A 12,709-nucleotide genomic window follows, 5' to 3' on the forward strand; every position below is an offset into this window, starting at 1 on the left:
AATGTTCTAATCGATTGTACAAAAGGGAGATTGATTTGGCCCAGACAGGATGGTCGGAAGACTGAGATTGGGAAATTTACAAGTCACCTTGAAACTATTAAAGAGACTACAGCCACCAGTCGGGACTGGAACTTTGAAAAGGGGAGATTCAGAACCATCTGCGCCTCCGTCTATGGAGCATGGACAGAAACAAAGTTAGATACAGATCTAGTTAACATCGACCCAATAAGGGTTCCCGGACCGAGCATACATCCCACCAGCAATACCCAATAAAACCCGAAGCAGTTGTGGAGATAGCGCAAGGACTATTGAAACAGGGAATCCTGACAGCAACCACAAGTACAACCAATTTCCCAATGTGGCCAGTAATAAAGCCTGATGGGAGCTACAGGCTCACCATTGATTACACAGGACTGAATTAATAAAGGCTGCGCTGGAACTGACAATGACTGCACCGAAACTATAAATGATTCTGCAATGTTTACAAGAAACAAACTATCTTACAGAGACAATAACCTCATCACTGACCTATTGTATCATAAAATGCATAAAAGTATCTTGACATGCGTTCTGGGTTGAGAGAAGACTCACAGCTGCTCAGTCTGCTGTTGGTGTCTCTCTGTCCCTGGAGCTCCGGGATTTCCTTGTAAAATAAACTCTGTCGTTGAACCCTGACTCTGACTCCGAAGCTAGTGATTTTCCCCACAGCAGATGTCTTGATTGCTGACTGTGGATTAACTCAACGATTATAAAAGAGACAGCCTCCTCACAGATCACTTGTAATCTCGAAGTTGCTGACCCAACAGAGGGGTCTAAGGACTAAGTAATTGCAGCAACGAAAGGTGAACAAGACAGAGGCAGGTCAGAAATCAAGAGGGCATTTCAAAATAGTGGCAAGTCTGAAGTTTAAAATCAGACAGATAAATCAAACAGATTGGTCTAATGGTGGACAGGGCTATTGAAGGGTAACCTTCCTTGTGCATGACCTGCAGATCCACTGGCCCCTGCAGAAAAGCATACTGGCACCACTGGCAGCTGCCTAAGTCCTGAACTCTGGAGTTTCTTCTCTAATCTTCTCTGTCTATGTATCTTCCTCCTACTCTTTGATTATGGTCTCAAACAGCAACTCCTTTTAAACACACTTTTAGCTCCTTTTCCTTATATTTTCTGATGCGGCTAGAAACCTGACTTGTATAATACTCTTTTGAAAAACCATAGGATGTGTTACTTACTTGAGAAAGGATGTCCTGGCAATAGAAGGGGATGCAGAGGGGGTTGACTGGGTTAATTCCAGAGTTGAGGGGGTTGGCTTATGAGGAGAGACTGAGTAGACTGGGATGATATTCATTGTAATTCAAAAGAATGAGGGGGGATTTTACAGAAACATAAAAAATTATGAAGGGAATAAGTAAGATAGACATAGAGAGGATGTTTCCACTGACAGGAGAAACTAGGACAAGACGACATAGCCTCAAAATAGCAGACATGGATCTGAATTGAGAAGGAACATCTTCACCCAGAGGGTTGTGAATCTGTGGAATTCCCTGCCCAGTGAAGTAGTTGAGGCTTCCTCATTGAACGTTTTTAAAGCTAAGGAACAATATTGAACAATAAAGGAATTAAGGGTTACGGTGAGAGGGCTGGTAAGTGGAGCTGAGTCCATGAAAAGATCAGCCATGATCCTATTGAATGGTGGAGCAGGCTCGAGGGGTCAGGCGGCCTACTCCTGCTCCTCATTCTGATGTAATAAGTTAAAAGTACTCGATTAATGTGTGTTGCTATTCCTGATGATTTATTGGTGGATGTGTTCCTGAATGTTGTTTCGTGTATATATTTGTTGTTATATTTAATGTCAGAGAGAGTTACCCAACAAACATCATAAAATAACATATAAACTAATGTTTATATTAGTTTTCATTTGAGTCCAGAGCTGAAAAATGTCATAGCTATATGGATTTGTAGAACATTACATGCATTCTATTTTGTCTGCTATTTATCTAATTCTTTATAATATAAAATATTACTTCGGTTCTAGTTTTTTTTTACTTCCTGCTTTCCAGTTAAACAGAAAAGAATTTACTGAATTTATGTTATGCAACCGCACATCAGAAAATATTTTCCTAACACCTCAGCAATGATTACTCTAAGGTATGAATTTCTCATCTGAGTCATGGTGTTGATTAATATTCTGGCTCTATATAAAGATAGATAATGGATTGTGCCTTTTATCTTGAGGCTGTTTACAACACAGTAAACAACCAAAATGAAGGCTGTGTATTTTTGTCTCATCATTGCACTTGAACTGGGCTTTCAAACCATACCTTCAGATGCACTTCCATTGTCTAAAGACGAGACTGTTACAAAAACTCCCAAGGTATGGAAATAACTCAATCTAAATATTCTTGTTTGATAGAATATTTAAAGACATCCTTTTTTCAGAAATGTAAGTGTAGCAGATGATTATGATTAACCTGAATATCTTCTTAATTTGTTCTATTTCTGTTTCTTTTCATGTTTTACATAAATATTGCTGATTATAATATTCCATGAAGTACTAAAGGCTGGCAAATCTAGAGTTAAGTCCATTATTAAAGTTGAACAAGATGAGGGCCACTGCAGTCAGTCAGCATCACTGAGAGGATTGAGAGAAGTGGTTAGCCTAAAGACTCTTAAAAACATGCATATAGTAAGCAAATCAGAGCCTTTGCTGCAGAGCAGGTGAGATCAATCAATAAAGAAAGCAAAATCTGAAAAAGAAACTGATTTTCCTGGAGAAACTCAGCAGATCTGGCAGTATTTGTGAAAACAAAGCAGAGTTAATGTTTCAAGACTGATAAGACTTTTCTTCAGACATAACTGACGTAACTTTCATTCAGAAAGTTAGGAGGTATGGGATCCAGGGAAATTTGGCTCTCTGTATACAGAATTGGCTGGCCAAAAGAAGACAGTGACTGGCAGTGGGTGGAAAGTATTCTTGCTGGAGGTCGGTGACCAGTGGTGTCCTGCAGGGCTCTATTCTTGGGCCTCTGCTCTTTGTAGTTTTTATAAATGACTTAGATGAAGAAATGGAAGGGTGGGTTAGTACATTCGCCGATGACAGGAAGGACAGTGGTAGAAAGGGAGCACTGCAGATGCTGGGGATCAGAGTCGAGAATGTGGTGCTGGAAAAGCACAGCAGGTCAGACAGCATCCGAGGAGCAGGAGAATCAACGTTTTGAGAAATGTCAACTCTCCTGCTCCTCGGATGCTACCTGACTGGCTGTGCTTTTCCAGCACCACACTTTTTGACAAAGGTCAATGGTGTTGTAAATAGTGTCGAGGGCTACAATAAGTCATTGACAGGATGCAGAGCTGGGCTGAGAAGTGGTAGATGGAGTTCAACCTGGATAAATGCGAAGTGATTCATGTTGGAAGGTTGAATTTGAATGCTAAATACAGGGTTAAAGATAGGATTCTTGACAGTGTGAAGGAACAATAAATCTTGGGGTCCACATATATAGATCTCTCAAAGTTGCCACCCAAGTTGATAGGGTTGTTCAGAAGGTATATGGTGTTTTGGCTCTCATTAACAGGGGGATAGAGTTTAAGAGCTGTGAGGTTTTGCTGCAGCTCTATAAAACCCTGGTTCGACCACACTTGGAATATTGTGTCCAATTCTGGTCGCCTCAATGTGGGAAGGATGTAGATGCTTTAGAAAGAGGGTGCAGAGGATGTTTACCAGGAAGCTGCCTGGATTGAGGGCATGTCTTATGAAGAGAGGTTGAGTGAGCCAGGGCTTTTCACTCTGGAGAGAAGAAGGAAGAGAGGTGACTTGATAGAGGTGTATAAGGTAATGAGAGGCATAGATAGAGTGGATAGCGAGAGACTTTTCTCCAGGGCTGTCGTGAGGGGCTATAATTTTAAGATGATTGGTGGAAGATATATGGGAAATGTCAGAGGTAGTTACTTTACACAGAGATTGGTGGGTGTGTGGAATGCACTACCAGTGGTAATAGTAGAGTCAGAGACATTCGGGATATTTAACCAACTGCTGGACAAGCCCATGGATGGCGGTAAATTGAGGGGTGTGTAGGATGGGGTAATCTTAGATTTAAATAAATGCTCGGAACCACATCGTGGGCTGAAAGGCCTGTACTGTGGTGAACTGTTCTATGTTCTATAACTAGGAGAATGATTTTAGTCCAAAAGCATAAATATTGTAAATCAGAGGAGTCAGCTTCGTGAAGAGGAGGAGAGAGCCTGAATAAGCTGAAGAGAAACTGTGTTCAGCATCTTCTGAAACCAGGCGAATGTGTGGTTACAGCAGCTACATTAAGAGCAGGAGACAGCATGTTTTCAAAACAATGTGACGGAGAGTGGGAACAGCAATAACTGTTGAGGGGGCGTGGAGGTGGATTAAAAAAAGGAATGTGATAGTTGTAGTAAGTGACAGCGTAGTTAGGGGAATAGCAGCAAGGCCAGGGAGTCACAGGGAGTGTGTGGCCTACCTGATGCCAGTATTTAAGACATCTGTTCTGGGCTGGACAGGAACTTGGAATGGAGAGATAAAATTCAGTTGTTGTAGTCCATAAGGGTAACAACGATATTGGTAGGTCTAGGAAAGAAATTTTGCTGAGAGATTATCGGCGGTTCAGAGATAAATGAAAAGGCAGAACCACAAAGGTGATAGTCATTGGATTACTACCTCAGCCATGTATGAGCTGTCATATGATAAACAAGAGAAGGGAGATCAATGCATGGTTCAAGGAGTAGGATGGGAAAAATGGGTTCCAATTCATGACTCACCAGCACCTTTACTGGGGAAAAAGAGAGCTGTTCCATGGAAACAGGATGCATTTTAACCATGCTGGGACCAGAGTCCTGACAAATTGTAAAACTAGGATTGTAGATGCAGCTTTAAACTAATTTTAAGGGAGAAAACAGTTCAATTGTAGAAAAGCTTGAAAAATCAAAAAGAAACAAGAGAGCAGAGCTGCAGCATAGTGAAAAGTTGAGTGATAATGTCTTAAGGGAAGGAGTAGAAAATATATGCAGAAACGTGAGGTAGAAATTGAGACCAGAGAGAGAAATATGGTTAAAAAGTCAGAGCTTGCAGTTCTCTATTTTAATGCATGCAGCGTTTGTAACAAGAAAAACACATTGACAAGACAAACAGAAATAAATTACAAGCTTGATAATGATTATGAATAGATGGTTACAGGGTGACTAAAACCAGGAACTGAATATTCAGAAATCATGTCTCTCCCCCCCATCTCATCCCAGATCCAACTCTCCAACTCAGCACTATGCTCTTGAACTGTCCTTCCTGTCCATCTTTATGCCCACTTACCTGCTCCACCCTCTCCACCGACCTATCACAATTACCCCCCACCTGCATCCAACTATTGCCTTACCAGCTACCTTGCCCCAGCCCCACTCCACCTGACTATTTATCTCACAGCTCCCTTCCCCTTCCACATTCCTGATGAAGGGCTTATGCCTGAAATTTTGACTCACCTGCTCCTTGGATGGTGCCTCACCTGCTCTTCCAGAGCCATGCTCTTTCATTCTGGAAAAATTGGCAAAATAGGAAAGGGAGGCTGGTTAGCTTTTTTAGTAATGGTTGGTATCAATGTGGTGGTGAATCATATAAATACAACAGATCAGGTTGTGGAATCAGTCTGGGTGGAAACAAAGAAAGGCAAAGAAAAGAAGTCCTAGCTGGGAATTGCCTATAGGCATGTGAAGAATTGCTTCAATTCAGAACAAAATCTGAATCTGGATAAATATGGAAGTATGTAAGAGTGTGCTCCAGTACAAAGTGTGACTTTAATTTGCATACTGACTAGACAAGAGTAATAAGGAATTTGTAGAGTGCACCAGCAATTTTTTTTAAGAGTAGTACATTGCTGAACCTATCTGAAACAGGCTATCATAGATCTAGATAATGTGTAATGAGATAGCATTAATAAATGATAGAATTGTTAAAGAGCAGAACATGGTAAAATTTCAAATTCAGTTTGGGGATGAGCAACTCAAGTTTTTAAGCCAGTGTCCTCAACTTAACTTTGAGCAATTCCAGAAATATTCAGAAGGAGTTATCTCAAAGTGAGCTGGGAAAATAGATCAGGAGAAAATTAACTGGTTGAGCAATAGCATACATCTAAACAGATATTTCAGAATGCTGAGCAAAAATTTGTCCTGGTCAAATAGAAGGACTGAATGAGAAGGATAAACCACTTATCATTGACAAAGATGAAGAAAGACCAAAACATAGGAAGAGACAAAAACTAATACTAGGCCAGAGATTGTGAATGTTTTGCATAACCAGCAGCGGACTAAGTTAATAAAGAAGGAGAAAATTGGTTGTGAAAGTAAATTGTGAAAGTAAGAAATGTAAAATCACACATTAAGAGCTTCTATGGGTATACAGGAAGAGTAATAAGGTATGGAACTCTTGAAAGATGCACTAGGAAGTTGAGAACAGAGAAATCACAGCTAGTTCAAAGCAATATTTCACTTCGCCACAGTGGTGGACAACATAAACATCCCAAATGTTATGAAGGTGTAGCGGTGTACTGTACCTTTAAGGGAGTAGAAAAGCTAGCAAGGACTTCCAAAGCACAGAGAGTCCTGAACAAAGTAAGAATGCAACACTTGGTTGAAACAAATAGCTGCAGATGAGTTGCCATGAAACAAAAAGAAATTCAAATTTGGCCAAACAATTTAAATTATAGAACATAGAACATAGAACATAGAACAATACAGCACAGAACAGGCCCTTCGGCCCACGATGTTGTGCCGAACTTCTATCCTAGATTAAGCACCCATCCATGTACCTATCCAAATGCCGCTTAAAGGTCGCCAATGAATCTGACTCTACCACTCCCACGGGCAGCGCATTCCATGCCCCCACCACTCTCTGGGTGAAGAACCCACCCCTGACATCTCCCCTATACCTTCCACCCTTCACCTTAAATTTATGTCCCCTTGTAACACTCTGTTGTACCCGGGGAAAAAGTTTCTGACTGTCTACTCTATCTATTCCTCTGATCATCTTATAAACCTCGATCAAGTCACCCCTCATCCTTCGCCGTTCCAACGAGAAAAGGCCGAGAACTCTCAACCTATCCTCGTACGACCTACTCTCCATTCCAGGCAACATCCTGGTAAATCTTCTCTGCACCCTCTCCAAAGCTTCCACATCTTTCCTAAAGTGAGGCGACCAGAACTGCACACAGTACTCCAAATGTGGCCTAACCAAAGTCCTGTACAGCTGCAACATCACCTCACGACTCTTGAATTCAATCCCTCTGCTAATGAACGATAATACTCCATAGGCCTTCTTACAAACTCTATCCACCTGAGTGGCAACCTTCAAAGATCTATGTACATAGACCCCAAGATCCCTCTGTTCCTCCACCTGACCAAGAACCCTACCATTAACCCTGTATTCCGCATTCTTATTTGTTCTTCCAAAATGGACAACTTCACACTTGGCAGGGTTGAACTCCATCTGCCACTCCTCAGCCCAGCTCTGCATCATATCTAAGTCCCTCTGCAGCCGACAACAGCCCTCCTCACTGTCCACAACTCCACCTATCTTTGTATCATCTGCAAATTTACTGACCCACCCTTCGACTCCCTCATCTAAGTCATTAATAAAAATTACAAACAGCAGAGGACCCAGAACTGATCCCTGCGGAACTCCACTTGTAACTGGACTCCATGCTGAATATTTACCATCTACTACCACTCTCTGACTTCGACCGGTTAGCCAGTTTTCTATCCAATTGGCCAAATTTCCCTCTATCCCATGCCTCCTGACTTTCCGCATAAGCCTACCATGGGGAACCTTATCAAATGCCTTACTAAAATCCATGTACACTACATCCACTGCTCTACCCTCATCCACATGCTTGGTCACCTCCTCGAAGAATTCAATAAGACTTGTAAGGCAAGACCTACCCTTCACAAATCCGTGCTGGCTGTCCCTAATCAAGCAGTGCCGTTCCAGATACTCGTAAATCCTATCCCTCAGTACCCTTTCCATTACTTTGCCTACCACAGAAGTAAGACTAACTGGCCTGTAATTCCCGGGGTTATCCCTATTCCCTTTTTTGAACAGGGGCACAACATTCGCTACTCTCCAGTCCCCTGGTACCACCCCCGTTGCCAGTGAAGACGAGAAGATCATTGCCAACGGTACTGCAATTTCCTCTCTTGCTTCCCACATAATCCTAGGATATATCCCGTCAGGCCCGGGGGACTTGTCTATCCTCAAGTTGTTCAAAATGTCCAACACATCTTCCTTCCTAACAGATATCTCTTCTAGCTTATCAGTCCGTTTCACACTCTCCTCTTCAACAATACAGTCCCTCTCGTTCGTAAATACTGAAGAGAAGTACTTGTTCAAGACCTCTCCTATCTCTTCCGACTCAATACACAGTCTCCCACCACTGTCCTTGATCGGACCTACCCTCGTTCTCGTCATTCTCAGGTTTCTCACATACGCATAGAATGCCTTGGGGTTATCCTTGATCCTATCCGCCAGGGATTTTTCATGCCCTCTCTTAGCTCTCCTAATCCCTTTCTTCAGGTCCCTTCTGGCTATCCTGTATCCCTCCACTGCTCTGTCTGAACCTTGTTTCCTCAACCTTATGTAAGCCTCCTTCTTCCTCTTTACTAGACATTCAACCTCCCTCGTCAACCAAGGCTCCCTCACACGACCATTTCTTTCCTGCCTGATCGGTACATACATATCAAGGACACGTCGTATCTGCTCCTTGAAAAAGTCCCACATTTCCACCACATCCTTCCCTGACAGCCTATGCTCCCAACGTATGCTCCTCAAATCCTGTCTTACAGCATCGTAATTTCCCTTCCCCCAATTGTAGAAACTTCCTTGTTGTGCGCACCTATCTCTCTCCATAACCAAGGTGAAAGTCACAGAATTGTGGTCGCCATCACCAAAATGTTCACCCACTAACAAGCCCACCACTTGTCCCGGTTCGTTACCGAGTACCAAATCCAATATGGCCTCCCCTCTGGTTGGACAATCTACATACTGAGTTAGAAAAGCTTCCTGGACACACTGCACAAACACCGCCCCATCCAATCTACTTGATCTAAAGAGCTTCCAATCAATATTTGGGAAGTTGAAGTCGCCCATGACTACGACCCTGTGGCTTCTGCACCTTTCCAAAATCTGTTTCCCAATCTGTTTCTCCACATCTCTGCTGCTATTGGGGGGCCTATAATAAACACCCAACAAGGTGACTGCACCTTTCCTATTTCTGACTTCAGCCCATACTACCTCCAGAGGCAGATCCCCCTCAAACTTCCTTTCTGCAGCCGTTATACCATTTCTAATTAGCAATGCCACCCCCCCTCCTTTTTTACCACCCTCCCTAATCTTACTGAAACATCTGTACCCAGGAACCTCCAACAGCCATTCCTGTCCCTCATCTATCCATGTTTCCGTGATGGCTACAACATCGTAGTCCCAGGTACCGATCCATGCCTTAAGTTCACCCACCTTATTTCTGATACTCCTTGCATTGAAGTATACGCACTTGAGCCCATCTTTGTGTCTGTAAGTAGTCCCTGTCAGTGCTACCTTCTCCACAGCCTCCCTACAGTCTTGGACATCCTGACACACAGCTAGCTTACTTGCTGGACTACAAGTCCGGATCCCATCCGGACTTCAAGATACCAAAATTCAATCAAATTTGAATTTAGTATTTTGATAATATTAAAATGAATGAAATGATCTGATGTTTTGGGCTATAAAACTGGACATTTTGAATAGTTAGAAGTGCCAAGGATATTCACAAATAGAGGCTGCAAGTTGAAGAGCTCTTTGAATGGTACATGTCTATCAGAAGTTTGCGCGGCAGAACATCGAAACTGACCTAAAGAAAAATCTTCAAAGGAGAATCAACAAAGCTGACTGACTTTTGAAGTGTGATTTTCTTTTTGTAAATCTTAATCAGGACTTTTTTTATCCGACCAGTATTGTGGAGTGGGAGGTAAAAGATAGATTTAAGAGAAAGGATTGTATATAGTTGTTGGTTTTAATATTCTCTATTGGACTTATAGAATAAAATTGTTAATTTTTACTTTAAATAGTGACCTCTGGGATAGTTCTTTTCAGCTCGAATTTAATAGATTATGGCGTGAGGTGAAATATTTCTGTGTGGCTGGATTAGACAATAGACAATAGACAATAGACAATAGATGCAGGAGTAGGCCATTCAGCCCTTCGAGCCTGCACCGCCATTCAATATGATCATGGCTGATCATTCCCAATCAGTATCCTGTTCCAGCCTTATCTCCATAACCCTTGACTCCACTATCTTTAAGAGCTCTATCCAATTCTTTCTTTCTTAAATGAATCCAGAATTAAATTAGCAGAGGGATTTACTCCATGTCATAACACAAAGATAATAGATAAGTAAGATACTAATGGAAGAGAAGATCTTGGAACAGTTTTCACTACGCAGGACAAAGTATTTTACAAACCAATTGGACTATAGGAAGACAAGTCACCAGATTCTGATGGCTGGCACCCAATGGGTTTAAAGGAAGTTGCAGAAGATATTATGGAGCACTGGGTGAAATATTCCAAAACTCACTGGATTCTGGGAGGTTCCGGTAGATTGGATGATCAACTGTCCCACTGCTCAGAAATTCTAGTTTTGCAAATTGGATGTATAAAGTTATAATCTTAAAGTCATTATGGCACAGAAGGAGGCCAATTCGCCCATGATGTTTATACAAACTCTCCTTACAAAAAGCCAATCAGTACCATCTCCCTACTCTATCCCTGTATAATTATTATCTATTTCTGTTTTCCAAGTTTTCATTTAATTACCTTAGTACTTCTGCTTCCCAAGCAGGTCTTAACCACTCTCTGCATTCAAAACGTTCTCGAGATATCCCTACTCAAAAATGTAAATCTTCATTCCCTCATCCTTCTGTCATCAGCTAATATCAACAGTTTTTTTCCTTTTCAATCTTGTCATAGCCTTCAAATTTTCTAGTAATTTAATTAAATATAACATTTCTCTCCAGAATACATGCTGACTTTTCTGAATCAACTCACATTTGTCCCATTAGGATATTAATTTTGTTATGTATTTTGTTTATAGAAGTTTCCCAACATCAAATATAAACTTAGTGACTTCATGCTAAATGCAACACAATACAGTTTTAATAAAATCAACTTTTAAAACACAAGAAATTCCATCATTTAGTAAATGTCTGAGTTCAATACTCTGTTGAAGCTGTGCACTGTAGACCTGGCCCCTGTGCCTCATAGCTATCAAACAGAACTTCTACTTCCAGGAGAGATGAGAAGAGGTTGGGACTTGTTTCTTTCGAGATGAGAAGGCTAAGAGTAGCTGTGATTGGAGTTTTCAAAATCATAAGGGAGTCCGTTAGACTACATTGGGCAAACTGTTCCAACTCATACAAAGATTAAGAACAAACGGGCAAAAATTTAGTGCGATATGCAAAAGGAGAAAATGTGTTGTGAGAAAATCCTTTATCGTACAAGTGACTCGGGTCTGGAAGACACTGCCTGAAGGATGGTACAGTTAAGTTCAAATGAGGCATTTAAGAAAACATGAAATAATTATTTGAACAAAATGTGGGAGAATGTCTGTTTACCACTAATTAGTCACCCAGTAACAGAATTACATCTCAAAAATCACACTTTTCAAAGTCATGTACTTTATAATCCCTAGCATTGGTTTGCTAATAATAGACTTTAAAAATTGCATTTTTTAAAAATTCTGTTGCGAATGCAATAATAAAAAATTGAGTATCACTGAAAAATACACCTGTTTCTTGCATCTAGGTAAAACAGACTGCATATCAACTTCAGATAACCAGGAAGCCTGTCAATGGAACATTGAAATCAAATGGAGTCCCTCGTTGTGGAGTAACTGACTTCAAGACGTTCTCTTTTTTTCCTGGCAAACCTACGTTTAACAAGAAGAAACTCACCTACAGGTATCGATCTTGTTGAAGTGATATGCCCTATTCATTTAGTAGCATTAATTTGTTAAAATTTTCACACTAAGCAAGACAAATGCACACATAATGACCAGAACTACCACAGAATTCATTATATTTCAACAGCAAACCACTCTCTCTACTAAATATAAGGAGGGCAAGGCCAATCAGGAAGATCATGCACATTGAGAATGTTGTTTGCTCAAGATTTAGCCATCCTTTCCTCACTGTCCCAGATGTGTAATATGCAAGTCAAAATAATAATACCTTGCACATGTCAAAACCAGTATGATAGGACAATAATCTTTGAGTGAGGCTGTGACAGAACTGGGCAAGTTCATGAATCCACATCCTCAAAATGCTTTGTGGACCAATGATAGTTCTGGTGGTGACTGTTAAGATGATGTTTGCCTTGAATTATTTTGCTGCTGTTATGACTTACCTCATCATAAAACCACAAGACATTGGACTAGAAATAGGTCCATTGAGTTTGCTCCACAACCAATGAGATCATGGCTGATCTAACAATCTTTAACTCCACTTCCCTGCCTTTTCCCACAACCCTTGACTCTCTTATTGATTAAAAATCTATCTATCTCAGCCATGACTATGCCTCATAGCCTCACCTTGACAGCTCTATGTGGTAAAGAATTCCACATATTCACAACCCACAAAGAGAAGAAATTCCTCCTTATTCGCATCTTAAAAG

General features: G+C 41.1%; 1 protein-coding gene across 1 annotated transcript in view; it reads left to right on the plus strand.

The window, feature by feature from the left end:
• Positions 1–2,263: 2,263 nt before the first annotated feature.
• LOC140481673 (stromelysin-1-like) overlaps positions 2,264–12,709 on the plus strand; it is a 37,215-nt gene continuing 26,769 nt past the window's right edge. The window contains exons 1-2 of the mRNA XM_072578227.1: positions 2,264–2,374; positions 11,843–11,997. Coding sequence (XP_072434328.1) covers positions 2,264–2,374; positions 11,843–11,997 — 266 coding nt within the window. The remainder of the gene's footprint in view (positions 2,375–11,842; positions 11,998–12,709) is intronic.

This window comes from Chiloscyllium punctatum, chromosome 9 (genome assembly GCF_047496795.1).
Source record: "Chiloscyllium punctatum isolate Juve2018m chromosome 9, sChiPun1.3, whole genome shotgun sequence".
Taxonomy (NCBI): Eukaryota; Metazoa; Chordata; class Chondrichthyes; order Orectolobiformes; family Hemiscylliidae; genus Chiloscyllium; species Chiloscyllium punctatum.